Genomic DNA, 18923 nt, shown 5'->3' with positions numbered 1-18923 from the left:
TCGGTCGCATGGTAGTTTGCATGTTCTCCCTGTGTTCGTAGGTTTCCATTTCTCCAGAGTTTCCCCCACAGTCCAAACACATGCGCTATAGGTAAATTGGGTAAGCTAAATTGTCCATAGAGTATGAGTGTGAGTGAGTGTGTGTGGATGTTTCCCAGTGACGGGTTGCAGCTGGAAGGGCATCCGCTGCGTAAAACATATGCTGGATAAGTTGGCGGTTCATTCCGCTGTGGCGACGCCTGATTAATAAATGGACTAAGCCGAATAGAAAATGAATAAATGAATAGGTTATCCGATCTGAGGATAGTTATGATAAAGAAATTGAGAGTAAAGAGAGCAAAATAATATGATAACAGCAATTTAGAGATTTAATAGATTATAAAGAGATTATAAAGGTCATGCGAATTGTTTGTTGTTTTGAGAGTTTTCTTGTTAAGTGAATCTGGAATTGTAAGTAATTTTTAATCTCTTGGATAAATGCTATAAATGCTGGCTTGCAATTAGAAAATTTACATTTATGAATAAAAAAATCTGCATTAAAAAAACAATATGGTTTATTATAAAGCAGATGTTACATTTGTATTAAAAAAAACAAATAATAATTACTTTTGGAGAAAAATTCTGCGAAGTAATATTTGAGATAAATAAATTACATTTTGTCAAAATTGAAACACATGACTGCATGACCAGAATAAGTGAGGAAGAGTTTCAGCGTTATTCTGACAAAATGAGCAATTTGTATCAAAATCTGATCCAAATCTTTTCTTTAAGAGGTTTTTGACGGTAAATGGTTTTGACGGGTAAATGAAATACTTTTGCTGTGTGGACCATATATTTTCCAGTTTAAATGATCTAAAATCTCCAATGTGAGATAGCAGGAGGGGTAGAGACAGAATTTTCGAGGAACAGAGCTCTTATTTTATAGTTTTTATTTTTCTTTATAGGAAAACAAATTTCTCCAATAGGTGTATTAACTGGTCCTGGAATGGTCAGTTTCAACTTTCTATCTTATTTTATTTAGATTAAATTTTATTTAGTAAATCGCAGTTTTGACTTTGTCAAATTTGACTCAGCTTTATAAGATTTCATTGAGAGTTTTTAACATCAAAACTGTGACTAAAGTCATTTCAACCTTTTATGTCATCAGTATAACGTTTACATTCATAATTTTACATTCATAAATTAGTTGGTTATAATTTTGAGCTAAACGTGCCATAATATCATTATTTATGCACGTTTTGGCAAAATACATGGGTTTCCACAAATTACATATACAAGTGTGCATGAAGTGATTATATTACATTCATACAAAAATTAAACTAACAGAGAAAATAAACTAAACTACATTTTAACATTAACAATGTCGTTAAACTAAAGCATGACAACTGATACATACTAAATATCCAAAGGTCCATTTAAACAAATCTATATAAACCTTAAGATGAAGTATAAGGTATGCTGATACCACTTTATGAGGGTCCAGTTCTCAATTCTGGCCCCCAAGGATGGCACATCTTGGATATTGGATAATTTAACACACCTGATTTAACTCACAAGCTCACCAGCTGATAACTCTATGAACCTTTCAATCAAAGTATGATAAAGATTAGAGTAATTTATAAAAAATATATGAAATCTGAGAAGAGAAGTCTAAAATGTGAGAAATTGCGTGATGATTATTATTATCCTGTGGTGTTTTCTCTTCCATAGTAGTAACAAACCTCCATACATTTCACTAAAATTGACCTTTTCAGTAAAATAAAGTCTACGCAGTTCTCAGTTTTGCTCAGTAATATTATGTAAACTCAAATTATTGGTGGTTGAAGTTCCTGTTGATTTGATTTTAGTGATTACGGGCGAAAAAAAAATATGGAAAAACGTTTATAAGCATCTGTAATAAATGTTGTCTTTACTCCAAACTTTACTGCAACATAAGCTGGACTTTTCCTTTGAAATCTTGCTCACTTCTATGACAGCTGTGACCCGGATGTTCCCTGTCACGCTTCTCGCAGCATCCGTCTAATGATGAGTTCTCCGTGCTGTTTTATCGCCAGCACCAAGTTAATAATCCACAGATTATGCAGACATGTCCAGCACAGAAGACTTCCACATGTTTACAGTATCGCTCATTTCTGCAGAGAGCGTTCTCAGAGCCCGAAAGCATATTACATCACAACTCCCATCTTCTACGTCAATGCGCCTCCTCACATTGGTCATGTGTATTCTGCTGTCACTGCTGACTGTCTGCACAGATACAAGCTCTTGCAGGGATACAACTCCAGGTTTGCTACAGGTATGTCTTCTACGTCATATTTCTGAAACATAGTGATATAGGGATCCAACTTTAAACCAAACATCAAATTCTCTGACTTTCTTTGACTAAAAGAATAATTTCCACAACATTTCATGAACATAAAACTTTTATGTTATTGTTTTTTATGTTGAAGTTATTGTTGTGGTTATTTATTAATGGTTAAAATAAATACAGTATTAAAATGCTTTTAGCTTAAATTTATTTTTTTATGACTTTAATAGCCAATGTGAGAACAAAAGTTGTCAGTTTACCTCAGATTTTTAAAACAATCTTAAGTACTTATTGTTCGTGTGGCTGTGAAATGCTTTCTCTACCACAGTGTTTCTCAACCATGTTCCTGGAGGACCACCAGCTCTGCACATTTCCGTTGTCTCCTTAACCAAACACACCTGATTCAGATCATCAGCTCATTAGCAGAGACTGAAAGGCCTGTAATAGGTGTGACAGACAAAGGAGACGTTCAAAACATGCAGTGTTGGTGGTCCTCCAGGAACGTGGTGGAGTATCAGTGCTCTACCATATTTGATAGTTCAGTAGTAGCTTTATAAACATGAACTTTTCCGTTGTCTACTTTTTAGCAGTTTTTTTTTTTAAAGTGGTCATTTTGAAGCTTAAGAATTAAAAAATGTATATTACCATGGACAGCTAACTTTAGTTAACAGGTAGTCTAGTTACTTAAATGGACAGTTCACCCCAAAAAATTAAATTGTCACTCACACTTGTTTCAACCCTTTATTGGTTTCTTCTGTTGAACACAAAAGATATTTTGAAGAAAGCTAAAAACCTGTAAATATTGACTTCAATATAGGGCTGTGTGATTTGGGGAAAATAGCTAATTGTGATAATTTTTTTTTTTAATTAATAAATTTTTTGTTTTTTGACAATTTTGATTTGATTTGCGATTTAATTTTGCAGTCAAATTTCAGCTCAATAATCTGTATCGTAGCTTCTTACTGCTAAAATGCAATGAGTGTTAGTTAAAAATGGAACTGAAAAGACAGTAACTTAAACATTTATTCAAATTTCTTTTTAAATATTCAGAAATGAAACACTAAATGGTTATAAAATAAGGTTATAAAATAACCTTACCTTTCTGTAAACAAGTTGACCTTAAATTAGGGAGATAGCGTAGCTTATTATAAAAACAAACAAAAAATAATCTATAAAAGTACAGAACATTCAGCAAACTGACATGGCTGAGACAACGCTGAAATTGTACTTTGCTGTTACTTACTATGAGATTGAGTGTCTCTGGCAATACTTTCAGTTGACGTTTTAGCAAGACTCACTCAATTGTGCTCCCTCAATTGGCTAGTAAGACTGTTACACACAGACACAGTCACACATTTGCTCTGGGCAGGGGAAATTAAATAATACAAATATATTTCATATCGCAGCCCCTTGTGATTAGCTAAAGTTTCAAATCGCGATTGTAATTCGATTTCGATTAATCGCACAGCCTTACTTCAATAGTTGGAAAAACAGGTACTATGGAAGTCAATGGTTTTTAGCTTTCTTCAAAATATCTTCTTTTGTGTGTGATGCTGTGATTCACGGATCGGCTCCATGTCACCAGAAAGCATCTCTGCTATAGCATTACAGCATAATAGGCCACACCCCTTCACTGTGCAGGGTGTATGCCCGTAACCTGAAGGGTTTATGACATCATTAACCCAGATGATTTTTTTGTAGTCCCCAAACTTCGTTTGCTGTAGGCTTTGCTAAGCTAATTCTGTAAAAGCCAATGTCTCCCTTTGCATTTAACTTTGAGATTATTACATTCAGAAATGTTGTTGTTTATGTTCACACAGCTACATTACACATCAACCAAAGTTTAAAATATGATATCCTAGTGGACCACCCCTTTAAAATTAGCATCAAAGGAATAAAAAGGGTCTTAAAAATAGCCTTAACAAAAAGCGCGAAACATCTGGATAAAAAAATGCAAATATTAACTTTGATTAATGGAAGCTTAAATTAAACAACAAACAAAAATCCCTAATATTTCATGACTTAGACAAAAATATATACATAAAAACTCCCTGACTTTCAGTGTCTGGAATAGACTTTTTAAAATTCCACTGTACTGTATGTGTTCTTCAGGTACAGATGAACATGGTCTTAAAATCCAACAGGCTGCTGGCAGTGCTGGTAAAGATCCTCTAAACTTCTGCACGGAGGTCTCTGAAAGTTTTAAGCATGTTTTCCAGAGATGTGGCATCTCATACACCGACTACATCCGGACAACAGAGAAAAGACACAGACAGACAGTTGAGCACTTCTGGATGATTCTCCAAAGCAAAGGCTACATCTACAAGGGCACATATGAAGGCTGGTACTCAACTCCAGATGAAAGTTTCCTCACAGAAACTCAAGTCACTGACAGCACAGACTCAGAGGGGAGACGGATCAAAGTGTCCACCGAGAGCGGGCACAAGGTAGCATTCGTCCTCTTTAATAAGGGCCTATGATTATCTGATACCGAATAGAGAATTTGGGGTCAATCTGAAATCTAATTTTGAAATAATTAGTTGTACAATTTTAAGCTAAAGTATGTAATTTTTAAATAATATAATTGTGACTACAGGGATTGTTCACCCAAAAATGAAAACATTTATTGTCCATGTGGTTTTAAACTGTTTATTTCTTCTTTTGAACACACAAGATGATATTTTTAAGCAGATTTCATTCATTCATTTTCTTTTGGGCCCTTTATTAATCAGGGGTCACCACAGCGGAATGAACCGCCAAATTATCCAGCATGTTTTACGCAGCAGATGCCCTTCCAGCTGCAACCCATCACTGGGAAACACCCATACACTTTTGAAGCAGATTTGCTGAACAAAATTGACTATGGAAGTCAGTGGATGGCAGCTACCATCATTTTCCAAAATATCTTCTTTTGTGTTGAACAGAAGTAATAAACTCAAATATGTTTTGAGTCACGTGTGAAGTGAGTAAATGGCAGATATGACATTTTTTGGGTGAACCATCCATTTATTAGACTGCAAAAAGAGAAAGTTTCTGGAACTATGTCATATCATTAATATCGTTCACGATTTAAAAACGAATAATTTTAAATCAAACTTTGATGCATCACTTGCTTCTGTTTATTTCTCGGACATTTCTACCTATTACAGTATATTAAAATATCAATGACAACAGAACATGGGTTGATCTACAAATATATTTTTATTGTGGGCAAGAATATTTAGAATTTACTAAATAATACTAATGTTTTTTAGATTTAGCCCACTCCACAATTCACACATCACTGTCTGACTAGTTTCAGTCCTCTACTTGTGTGCTAAAAAGGCAATAATGGTCCAACATTCCTGACCTTCATCACCAATGAAGCCTAGAAAAACAGGCCATCAGTCTATTGTAAACCTTTAGGTTCAAATATTCTTGTCCAGTTATAAAATTAATAATTTAATTCATTTTAGTTTTGTAGCTATTAAATTGTTTTAAATTCAGAATTGTAATATACACATGAATGAGGGAAAAACATTCTGTAATTGTGTATTAAACCACCTGGGTTTCCACTTTTGCCATGCCATCTGTCTTTGACTTTAACAAACTTATCCCTCAAGTTCTTCTAAACTTTTTGCAATTTCTAGCCAAGAATTATTGGTCATCTGGTTATGCCTATGATCACGCATGTATGGATCATAAAGATGTCTGTACAGGCGTACCAAAATCTCTTCAAAGTGATTCATATTCAACCTAAATGAAACATGGCGCCGGGTGAACTGTTCACTCGAGTCTTAAATTTTCTGTGCTCCGCAAGCAGAAAGCATGTTGCTTGCACCCAAAGCGAACCTCTGCAAACACCGCGATGATGTCACATTCGCCATGAGAACTCAAGCGAACACGTAGAGTATAAAACAGCCTTTACAGAGTAAAACCTCAAAATTCTGCTTTTCGTTTACAATTCTTTTCACAATATAAGAAAAACAGAAAAACAACCTACATTCTACCACTTTCCTGAAGAAAGTGTCTGTAGGTGTGCTGAAGTTGACAAAAGATTTGATGGATCATAATACCAGTTGTAAACAAAGGCTAAAACACAGAAAACCTGTGATATAGTTGGCCTATAAGTTTTCTTGTGTTTTCAATAAACAGCCTATTACAAGTTTTAACATGCAAGTCCAATCTGAAATCCTAATTCAAGTTCTTCAAAGCAGCATAAATCAATTCCTCTGTCCTCATTGGCAGGTGGAGTGGATGAATGAGGACAACTACATGTTCCGTCTTTCAGATTTTCGCACTCAATTGCTTCACTGGCTCAGATCAAACCCAAACACCATCGAGCCTGTGAAGTTCCACCACCTGGTTCTTCAGTGGCTGGAAGACGACGACATCCCAGATCTGTCAGTATCCCGGCAGAAAAGCCGCCTCCAGTGGGGCATTCCAGTCCCTGGAGATCCTGAACAAACGATCTACGTGTGGTTGGACGCTCTGGTGAACTACTTGACGGTTGTTGGCTACCCACAGAATCACTCCAAATGGTGGTCAGTTGTCCATCATGTTGTTGGTAAGGATATTCTGAAGTTTCATGCAATATACTGGCCGGCGTTTCTATTGGCTGCTGGATTAGCTCTTCCACAGAAGATTTATGTGCACTCTCACTGGACGGTGGAAGGAAAGAAAATGTCCAAGAGTGTTGGAAACGTAATCAACCCTCTGGAATCCATTGAGAAGTTCACTGTAAACGGTCTGCGCTACTTCCTACTAAGACAAGGAGTTCCTGATTCAGATTGTGACTATTATGACGATAAAGTCATGAAGATGTGCAACAGCGAGTTGGCGGATGCTCTCGGTGGGCTTTTAAACCGGTGCGCTGCGCCCTCGCTCAACCCCACACAGGTTTATCCTTGGTTCTCCAACAGCTGTTTTCCAGCTGAAGGGCTCGGTGGAAAAGCGGTGTCAGAAGACTACAGAATGATAGAGGCTGTATCTGCACTTCCAGGCTTAATAGAGCAGCACTTTGAGAATCTGCACGTGTATAAAGCTCTGGAGGCCATTAGTGCCTGCGTGCGGCTGACTAATGGGTTTGTTCAAAGACATGCACCGTGGAGGCTTGACCGGAAAAATCCCAAAGAGCAGCAGTGGCTTGACACTATCCTTCACGTATCCTTGGAGTGCCTTAGGATTTATGGGATTCTCCTGCAACCTGTGGTGCCCGATCTTGCAGACAAAATTTTATCTAGGTTGGGAGTCACACCTGAGGAGAGAAGCTGGAATTCTCTAAACTTCCTGATGAAATTTCAAGGAAGAGAGTGTGCTTTAGAAGGAAGAGCGCTGGGTCCGGACTTGGGAGTGCTGTTTAGTCGGCTTGAGAGGAGCCAAATGAAAGGGAAGACTACCAAAATGGGAACACAACCCAAGTCAAAATCTTAATACACTTGAGTTATTATTTATGATAGTAATAAAATATAAGTGGTAAACGATGCTGTTGGGGTACTATGGGTGGAAGTGATCCAAGAAATGCAAGCAAACAATGATGTAACGTCACACTATAATAGTTCAACAACTCTTAAAAACTTGACATGATTTTTTTTAATGAGAAATACACCAAACTGAAAAATTGTACAAATTGAAATAATAAAAAAGTTGCAATATTCTTATAATTTCCTGTACTTCTTTTTACATAAACTCTTCCATTCTTCACCTCAGTGTTTTCACAGAACAACGCCAGTATGATTTTCAGAGACATGTCTGAAAAACATAGTTTGACTCTACTTTAGTTACAGGGCGCAGAGTTCCTCTTCTCTCAGAAAGGTCCACATGAGCAGATTTTCTGCTACACAGACAAAAACAAAACAAAACTATTCTTTACCATTGATGAAATGCATTCAAACACTCAGTAATAGGAGCTGTTGTTCTGTGCAGGTTGTGTACCTAGGGGAAGAAGAAAAGTGAAAAAATTGATCACTATTTTTGCGATGACTGTGTTGATAAGAATAGCACAAAGGATGAAAACTTTCATGATGTAAAAACAAATCTGACATCTTTTAAAGCTTAAAGTAGTATTAGTTTACAGTGTATGCTATGTATACAACAGGCCCGTAGCCTGCCTGGTGAAAGGGGTGGTTCTTTTTTTTTCTACCAAAAATTGACCTTTTTCAGTTGATTCGTGTCATTTTCTATTTAATTTTGAGGTTTAAATACTGCATTTTAATGACATTTTAAGCACTTTTTTGTTTAAATAGCTTGTCGGATGGTCATCTGAACCACACTTTTAGATGTACCAAAACATTTCCTTAAAGGTTTTGAAAAAAAAAACATACTTTAAAATACTAATTTATTACATGATTTATCATTAAGTAAAAAATAGGATTCATTAAATGTTTTTAATTAAAAACTGTAGCTTATTTTCATTTATCAGGAAAATAGCAATCTGACCAGCAAATTAAACTTTCCTCAGTTAGAATTTGGTCATTTGAATGAAAAAAAAAATAAATAAACAATAATAATGTAGTGCTTCATGATTTTTCTCTGTTCTGAAAAATCATAGATAACAATAGCCTGATTAGTATTAAAATGAACTATAATATGGGCCGCCTTTGGTGCTTCACACCTTTTTATTGCTCATTTTTTGTTTCATGTATAAGGTCCAAGATTTAGAATAAAAGTTGCTTGCAAACTGTTTTCTCCATTTAACAAGCATACAATAGGTCAGTATTGAAAGATGACAACTTTTGACAGATTGTATGTTTTCTTGCACAAATGTCTGAAAAATAATTGTTTGCACTGGACAAAACTGATTAGCTGAAGTGGTGGGTTATTTTCACAATAGATAAGCTGATGTATGGGACACATTCCGGACCTTTGTCAGTAAGGGTGGGTCTTTTGACCACTCAATGTTCCAATTGGGACGACACTACATACATTTACTATGCTGTTGAGTGTGTAAAAACGTAGTGCGTAGTGTGCCATTTGGGACGCAGCTATGGAAAATATGCAGAGTTGGTGGTGCTCCAGGAACGTATACAAATAGCTGCAATCCGTTTACATCCAATTCTTTCTAAATACCACTTGAAGCTAAAATAATCTTTTATGAAGATATAAAAGGTTTGTTGAATTACAAAAGTGTTCATATTGAAGCTGTCTACATTAATCATGACTAAATACAACTTACATGACCTTTATCAAGTAGCAATGCTCTTCTTTAAGAGTGTGTGTGTGTGTAAACAGTTGAAAACTAGCCTAGACTGCCATCTACTGTTAAAACTCAGAATAAAACACAAAATAAAAGTGCATTTCAAAAATCTGATTTCTCAGCTCTAATGCACAATATTATTATTGCTATTTTTTGGCCCATCAGTAGGGCCAGATAGAAGCTGCAGACATTTTTTGTTATTTCTGCACAGAATTTTGGTAAAAATCTGCAGATTTATGCGGAATGATTTTGGGAGTATCATAACTAAAACCTTAATATATGAACCAAAAAGTAATACCTTTTTAACTTGTATGTAATGTTTACAATGCAAATCCAATTAGATTCACTTTATTTGGTAAACAAAGCAAGTCTCTCATATAATATCTCTACTAAAAGACAGAAAATATTACTGTATTGTAAATAAATCATATGAACATTTTCATATTAGGCAATAATTATACTGAAATTAATTTAAAAACTGAATAAATATAAAATGTACACACATTTACACAAGTAAATAAACCGAATCAATGATGGGTCAAAAATCTGCAGAATTCTGCGCGCACAGATTCCGTGTGGGCCTACCCATCAGGTAAAAAATCCTCTTATTTATTTAAGTTTTTCTTGTCAAATATGTGTACATAATATTTTAATGCTCAAATTATGATTTATGAATGCCATTCTAAATATGCTAGAGCAATGAAATGACTTCTATGCAAATATCACATACTATGGATGACAAGATCCTTTTATAAACTTAAGAAATGTAAAAAAAAAAAAAAAAAAAAAAAAGCTGCAGTTTGTATTAACCAAAGAGGAGTACAGCACTGCATGTCATGGTTGTTAAAAAGCAGCAGTGTGTATTAAACAAAGATGAGCGTAGCACTGCATGTCATGGTCATTGGAGTACATACTGGAGAGCTGCTGCTGGAGTTGTCTGACCAGTGCTGCGGTCTGCTGCTGCTGCTGGGTTTGCTGCATGCCTTGCCGCTGGAACTAACGAGAAAACATAAATCATGATAAAAACCAAGTAAACCAGTAGGCTACAAGAGGCTGCAGATTTCTCATTTCTCATCAACTTTCCCACCCCTTTGGGTTTCAGTGAGCATATGGTGCATTTTCAAAAGGCAGATGATGGTGAAGGTTTGCAGTCTCACCATGGGCTGTTGCGGGGGCAGAGCCTGCATGCCCAGGGCCTGAGCAGGAGGCTGAGCTGCAGACACCTGCTGCTGCTGCTGCTGCTGAACCTGCTGCTGTTGAACTTGCTGAGGCTGAACCTGTTGCTGGACCTGCTGCTGTTGGACCTGCTGTTGCTGGACCTGCTGTTGCACTTGCTGCTGAACCTGCTGTTGCTGCTGCGGCTGTGTAGACAAACGTATTCATTAAATCAATCATTAAAATGGAAAAAAATGGGTAGTCACCAGAAAGACAGTAGTGTGATTTAATTGGAAGGAAAGATCAACCCAAAATGAAAATGTTTCTTCTGTTGAACAAAAGATTTTTAAGGGATGTTGCAAACTGGAATAAAAAGTCATTTGTTAATGAATGCTACAGAATACAGTAGTTTAGTAACTGTAATAAATACTGTAACTTTAGTGTAAACTGTGCTGCATTGTGATGGTGTATAACTATACCGTCGAAGACTGAAGCCTATTGAATCATTTGTTTATTACTGCACTTGTGTTGTACCACATCAACAACATAATTACTACGACAGTTTAATTCAAGTAATTATCTATATGCTTCCAAACACTTTAGTATTTACTTTAATATTTTTTTCATGTATTGTAATAGCCTATACTGTATCTACCGCCTTGATTAGAGGCAACTATTTTTAGTTCAGTAGAAAACTCGGACCTCTCCGTGATATAAGGATCATGCCCAACATATGTGGTTATTTTCTATTCATATCTCCTTTAAACTATGGTATAAATCGCAAAAATACGGACTTTCTCCCATATCTCCCATTCACTTTTTTACTTCCTGTCCTCCATCTAAAATTTCGCGCGTCACCAGAACCATGTGATTGCAAACAACCTATAATGTAATTAGCAGAGACCCATAGTAGTTTGAAAGTATTGATCAACATTTCTGGAAACTTTGCTTTGAAAATTTTGGCATCAGACAAGGTTTTTAATATCTCATACTTAATGTGAACAAACCAGATGGAATACTGTATTTCACAATGCAGTGCGATTGATGTTGGGTATGTGCACTTACTCTAAAAACTGAATTCTGTCGGATGTGCTGCTGCTGCTGCTGGTGGACCTGTTGTTGTTGTTGTTGTTGTTGCTGCTGCTGTTGTTGTTGTTGTTGTTGTTGTTGCTGCTGCTCCATCATCTGATTGGGCCTCATGTTTGGGTGGATGCCCTGCACTCCTAAGTGACTTTGAGCCAAGCCGTGCATCATGGGTGTCTGCTGCATGGATTGATGCGGAAACCTGAGAAAGATAATGAATGTTAGATCTGTCTCATACTCCTTCAAATTAGGGAAATGCAATATAGTATTACCACATTTATGATGTAGGATACCATCACGAATCATGCATTCTGGGAAAACCTCAAAAATGTCTTTGTCTTAAGATGTCTTAAGCTTTAAATAATCTAGCTCCTGTTTATCTAACCAACCTTCTGTCTCGCTACAATCCAACTCATTTTTTAAGATCTCAAAACTCAGGGCTTCTGGTAGTAACCCGAATAGCAAAGTCGACTAAAGGAGGTCGAGTCTTCTCATTTATGGCTCCTAAACTCAGGAATAGCCTTCATGATAATGTCAGAGGCTCAGACACACTCTTTCAATTCAAAACTAAAGACCTAAGTTTTTATTAAAGCATACACACAATGCATCACATAATGGTATGATGCACGAGTGTGTTCCATGCAGGTGAGCGGGCTTGACAACCCCCTGTAGGACAAACTCCTCCGGTCTTAATGCACCAGACATTTTATTAGCAATACATGTAAGCTTTACATGTTTGTTTCTATGTTTGTTTATATAACTACTATCTTTCTTTATAGTACTTCATTTTTGCATTGATATTTAATATATCTTGTTTAAATACACTATGAAAAGCAGCTATGCTAATTATTGTTTTAATTCTCTATTTCCACCTGGGGATACTCATCCCTAGGCCTCTAGATATTGTGCAGCGCCATTGATGTAATCCAAGAACTGTCAAGAGATGATGCCAACCACAGAGCAATTCTAGAGGTATCCATAATCCTGGACCAGGCCGTATCCCGAGCAGATGCTGTGGCGGTCATGGAGGAGTGGAGAGCATGAGACTGATTCTTGAAAGACCCCAGTGACAGACGAGTCTTCGCATTGATCCCGTTGGCCAGCCTGAACACCAGCCAGTGACCTACACACATCTGCAGATTCTCCACCATGGGCGTCCAGCATTCTCCAACCTTTGGCGTCTAGACTGCAGCTCTGCAAAAGTTTGGCCTAAGGAAAAATGGTCATGCCCAACGGAGCCTGTTTCTATTGAGGTTTTTTTCCTTAACTTTCGTCAAACGATGAAGTTTTGTTATTCACCACTGGCTTGCTTGGTTTGGGACTTGTGGAGCTGCGCATCGATGGATTTGCTCTTCAGTGTTTGGATATTCAGCAGTGATTTCTAAACCAGACTAAACTGAATTAAACTAAACTGAACTTCTTCAACCTTTGGTGTCTAGACTGCAGCTCTGCACAAGTTTGGCCTAGGGAGAAATGGTCGTGCCTAATGAAGCCTGGTTTCTATCAAAGTTTTTTTTCCTTAAATTTCATCAAACGGTGAAGTTTTGTTATCCACCACTGGCTTGCTTGGTTTGGGACTTGTGGAGCTGCGCATCGATGGATTTGTTCTTCAGTGTTTGGACATTCAGCAGTGATTTCTAAACCAAACTAAACTGAACTAAACTGAATTTCAAATCTGAAAACTGGACTGAAACAGTTTTCAGTCTACTGGAACTTCTATGTTAAGCTGTTTTAACACAATCTACATTGTTTATTTATTTATGTTTTCATGCCATATCAGCAGCTTTGGCTATATTTAATCATATCAGTTTCTTAACAAACATACATTGTAAACAACAACAACAAAAAACAAACAAATAACAACACTGAAGAGACATATACAATCTTTTAGTTTGATTAAAGATAAATATTGCATAATTGCTCCAGAAGGCACCTTTTTAAACATTTCACTTAAAATATTTCCCAAATAAAAACGTTCTCTAATTTCATTTAAAAATACACATTCTATTAAAATATGTTTTATCGTCAAAATATTCTTACACAAGTCACAAATGGGTTTTTCTTCCCCTTTCAATAAATATGCATGTGTAAGCCTTGAGTGTCCGATTCTACATCTCGTATGGACAACCTGAACACTTTCAAAATGGTAATAATGTCTTTCATTTACACATGAATTCACTTCATACAATCTGTTAGTTCTACATTCATCCCATTCCATTTGCCATTTCCCATTAATATACAGATTTAAAACAGGTTTAACACCAGATACAGGAATTTTACTTTCTGTTATTTCCAACTGTAAGGCTTCCTTGCCTGCTTTATCTGCATGCTCGTTTCCAATGTATCCCATATGACCAGGTATCCAGCAGAAAATAATATCAAAGTATTTTCCACTTTTTCTATTATGCTAAAAATCATAGGATGATCAGTTTTCATAGATTCAAGTGCTTGTAAGCAGGACATAGAATCTGTGCAAACTAAAAACTGGTGTTGCTGTTCATTTTCTAATTGTTTCAGAGCTAAAAACAGGGCACAAGCTTCAGCTGTGAATTTTGAGCTTTGTCCAGGAAAACTCCTTCTAAAACAATCACTGCTGCAGCAGATCCTCGTCTGTCTGATTTTGAACCATCTGTATATACACTGATACGCAAGTTGGTAGAATGTATCGTATATTCACAAATTCTTCCTGATAAACATCTACATTGTAAAAGCGCTATAGACATAAACATGAATTGAAAGTCTTTTTTGTCATTAAAATTGGGAATTAAATTATTAATCTGTAAGGTATTGCCTATAATCTCTAAAAAATGCTCTTGTTTAGTGCAGAAAATAGCTTTATTTGATATAACCGTGTCTTTCATATCTAACAGAAATGTTTAAGCACATACACAAAAAATGACCATAGCTTTCAGTCTATTGAGATTCCAGACAGCTCACCTATCAAAATAAACTATGGAATGTGTAGAATAAAGGTATATCAATGCAAGTTTAGTGCTAGTAGTGTAAACTACAGCAGATATGGTCCTATTTTTTGTGCGATTGCAGCACAACAGAACAATGTCTAAAATAGCTTCTCGCTTAAATGTTCTCACTTGCCTCAGTCTGCTCAGCGCTAAGTGATGTTATAATAGATGACTTCATATCTAGAGATCAAGGCTTAGATAATGGAGAAGTTAATGAAGAGGTGGAGTAGATCAGTGTTTCTCAATCACATTCCTAGAAGACCACCAACACTGCATGTTGATAATCCACATAAATGTGACAAAATTACAGCCGACTTTTCTTGCGTTGCTTAGTTTTATTACTTCGGTTTTTGTTCTTGTGCTCTGCAGTTGTCTCTTGCAGTTGAACATCCAATCAGAGCACTCTCTTTCACCAACGGTGATTCTACATGCTAAATTGGGCAAACTCTCACTGACATGAACCTAACGTTCAGAACACACCAAACCAACTAGTCCGACACTGACAGGCATCCTAATGCTGCCCAACGGCCGAGTGTTTGCTTGGTGTGTCTCGGCCTTTACAGGTTTTCATTTATTTTAGCCGCTAAGTGCTAGGTCAAGAATTGTCTATCTTACCTTTGTGTGTTCTGGATTGTGTGTCCATATGCTGCAGGAGCCTGCTGATGGACGTAGCCACTAGGTCTCTGTTGCATCTGCCTTATTGAGTCCACCATAGTCGGGTTTGTGGCAGGATGTCCTGTCTGAAAGCTCTGATTCCCATACGAGTTGGGAACCATTCCAGGGGTTTGAGAGGGGTGCGGTTGCATCCCCATGTGTGAGCCGTAGGAGGTGTAGCCCTGGGGTATGTTCTAAAGAAGAGAAAGTCTGTTATTATTTCTAGATGATTAATGATAGACACTGGATATGCAGCTGGAAATGCACAAATACTTGCCTGTGCTTGCTGCATTGATGAATATTGTGGATTAGGTGCCACTTGTCTAATCTGCTGTCCAATTAAATGATTATGACCCTGAAGAGATGGGCAGACAAACAGACAAAACAAGTGCTTCTCATTTCTGGAAAATCGTTATCCAAACCTTCTCCAAAACACTCACAAATCACTAGACAACAATAGCTAGATGGTGCCTATGGAAAGCTTGCGTTTTATGTTCTGGGTTGCTAAGTGGTTGAAGAGTGCATTGAGAAGTTGCTAAGGTGATGTTAGGGTATTCTTCGTAGTTGTTCAGGGATTACTGGATGATGTTAAGCATTGGGTGTAGGGGTGCAAACATTAGAATGGTTAATCAACTGATCATTGATTAGTTCCATAACATAATCCATAGATTGGGCAGCCCGGTGGCACAGTGGGTAGCGCTGTCGCCTTACAGCAAGAAGGTCGCTGGTTTAAACCTTAGCTGGGTCAGTTGCATTTCTGTGTGGAGTTTGCATGTTCTCCCCGTGTTCGTGTGGGTTTCCTCCGGGTGCTCCAGTTTCCCCCACAAGTCCAAAGACATGCATTATAGGTGAATTGAGTAATCTAAATTGTCCGTAGTGTATGTATGTGAATGAGAGTGTTTGGGTGTTTCAGCCAGAAGGACATCCGCTTTGAAAAACATATGCTGGATAAGTTGGCGGTTCATTCCACTGTGGCGACCCCTGATTAATAAAGGGACTAAGCCGAATATGTGTATATGTGTGTATGTATATATGTGTACACATACACATACACATACATATACATATACACATATATATATATATATATATATATATATATATATATATATATATATACATATATATACATATATATATATACATACATACATACATATATATATTTATATATAAATATATATAAACATATACATATACATATATAAACGTATATACATACACATACATATATATATATATATATATATATAAATATATATAAACATGTATATACATACACACATACATATACATATATATATATATATATATATATATATATATATATATATAAATATATACACACACACACATACATATATATATATATATACACACACACATACATACATATATATACACATATACATACACACATATACATATATATATATATATATATATATATATATATATATATATATATATATATATATATATATATATATATATACATACACACACACACACACACACACACACACACACACACACACACACACACACACATATATATATATATATATATATATATACACACACATATACATATATATATACACTTCTATGCCAGGACTGTCTGGGCCTGATTCGAAGCACTTACACTTGTCAAACCAACTGGGAAATGGTGGTCAAACGTGCCTGAGCACGGTTCGGATAGCCTACTGTGAGTACACCCTTAACAACAGAGTCTATTGGTGAAATAATTTCATTTCAAAATGTGTGTTTCACTTGTGTGTGGCATCACTGTCATGACAAGCACCACTAATTCAAATGCAAAACTACAAATCACATGAAACAATAAGACACATTAAACAAGGAAACCGTGTGTGCTTTTGGTCTGGGGTCTTGATCAGTAAAATCAGACTCACCAGTCTGACCTGTAGCTGATGACGGAGCATCTGCCCCTGAGCCATGTTGGGCATGGGTTTATAGTTCATCTGGTACTGCTTCTCCATTCCCATTATGTTGCCCATGCCAGCGGTCTGCATATTAGGCATAGTGTAGTTGGGACGTGTAGGCATTTTGTTCATAGGAACCCTTGGACGGAAAGGTGGCTCCAAACCAGGACCTCCTAAATATGAGGAAATGCATAAAAAAATAAGAATCAGATGTCCAAGGTAAATATTAATATACTAAAAGTAGTAAAACAAATGCTTCATAAATTGTAGCCCTGGACCACAAAACTAGTCTTACATTGGAAGTGTATACTTCTATGAATAGCCAACAATGCATTAAGAGAAAAATCATAAGAATATCAAGTAAAAATCATGTTCTTTCAAAACCGTAATGTGCATTGATGAACGTCCGGTTCCGGAGCACATGGAGAAGGCTGCTCATGTCGAAGCTCCAACAATTCTCCAAATAATTTAAGATTTAATTATTAATTGTCAAAAGTGTTCTCAAGAGATTAAACAACACATTAAAATCCCAATTCTATTTTCGTACTCCTACCCCTTCCCCTTGGCCCTTGAAACAGACTGTGAAGGGGAAGGGCTACAAAATTTACCCCTAAGAAATGGGACAGCACTACAACACCTGCAGATGTCATCATGTCATCACGAGCTCTTGGTTCATATGAGATTGACGATCGTGAATGCTGTAGTTATTCCAGTTGCATAATTTTTTGGTATTTATCTTCAGGAAATTACTGAAGGCATATTACCTAAGCCTTGATAATGCCAAAAAAAAAATTTAAAAAGAAAGCAAATTACAAGAGGTCGACGATGACCACAACAAAACTGACCACCCAGAGGAGCTGAGGCAAACCGCCAATAAAGGTGGTACAACTTCTAACAATCAAGACATTATGGATGCTGTAACAGCCTTAAATGCCTCAGTTAATCAAAAATTCGATGCCTTTACACAAACGATTGCAGAATTGCGTTCGACGCGGACAACTATCACAAAAAAAATTGCGCCGATTAAAGAGGCTTGCACTGATCACAAAGTACGCCTGTAAGCAGTGCAAAATCAGTGTGCAGAACTAGTGGACGACTGCAAACGACTCGATCTCGAATCCGGCTCCAGGCGAAATAACATTCGACTTGTGGGAATTGCTGAAAATGAAGAAAGCGGTAGACCTACCGAATTCATCGCGGAACTACTCCCAGAATTGCTGGGCACAGAAAACAATAAACCAGTACAAGTAGCTTGAGCACACGGAGTGCAGCGAAGACTGAAAGATGATCGCCTGAGAGCATTTGACATCAGATTACATCACTACCAAACGAAAGAATTAATCTGGAAGTTGGCTAGAGAGAAATCTCTGGAATACGAAAGTATAAAAGTGCATAACTTTCGAGACCTGACAACGAAAGTGTCAATGTCAATTTTATTTATATAGCACTATTATACACAACCAAAGGTTGACCAATGTGCTGAACAATACAAATCACAAAGAACAAGTATAAAATTATAGCTAAAATGAACAATTCTCACTAATAGTTATTATAGCTAAAACAAACAATTATTACTTATAAAATGCCAAATCAAAAAGGTAAGTTTTCAACCTAGATTTAAAAACAGACAGAGATGATATAAACCT

General features: G+C 36.6%; 2 protein-coding genes across 3 annotated transcripts in view; one reads left to right on the top strand and one right to left on the bottom strand.

The window, feature by feature from the left end:
- Window positions 1-1990: 1990 nt before the first annotated feature.
- On the top strand, window positions 1991-7792 carry mars2 (methionyl-tRNA synthetase 2, mitochondrial). Of its 2 annotated transcripts, none has more exons than XM_056472986.1 (3): window positions 1991-2293; window positions 4525-4752; window positions 6533-7792. In XM_056472986.1, exons 1-3 carry the CDS (start codon window positions 2087-2089, stop codon window positions 7715-7717), a joined length of 1620 nt encoding a protein of 539 aa, XP_056328961.1. In that variant the 5' UTR covers window positions 1991-2086; the 3' UTR covers window positions 7718-7792. The 2 variants fall into 2 exon arrangements, with proteins under 2 accessions (XP_056328961.1, XP_056328960.1); XM_056472985.1 differs by having other exon boundaries at window positions 4418-4752.
- A 61-nt stretch (window positions 7793-7853) lies between these two features.
- med12 (mediator complex subunit 12) overlaps window positions 7854-18923 on the bottom strand; it is a 60462-nt gene continuing 49392 nt past the window's right edge. Inside the window, 7 exon segments of the mRNA XM_056472987.1 lie at window positions 7854-8218; window positions 10394-10475; window positions 10637-10840; window positions 11700-11919; window positions 15296-15528; window positions 15612-15689; window positions 17248-17450. Coding sequence (XP_056328962.1) covers window positions 8181-8218; window positions 10394-10475; window positions 10637-10840; window positions 11700-11919; window positions 15296-15528; window positions 15612-15689; window positions 17248-17450 — 1058 coding nt within the window. The 3' untranslated portion in view covers window positions 7854-8180.

Source organism: Danio aesculapii, chromosome 14, assembly GCF_903798145.1.
Source record: "Danio aesculapii chromosome 14, fDanAes4.1, whole genome shotgun sequence".
In the NCBI taxonomy this organism is placed as follows: Eukaryota; Metazoa; Chordata; class Actinopteri; order Cypriniformes; family Danionidae; genus Danio; species Danio aesculapii.
This window is presented reverse-complemented; position numbering and strand designations above follow the sequence as displayed.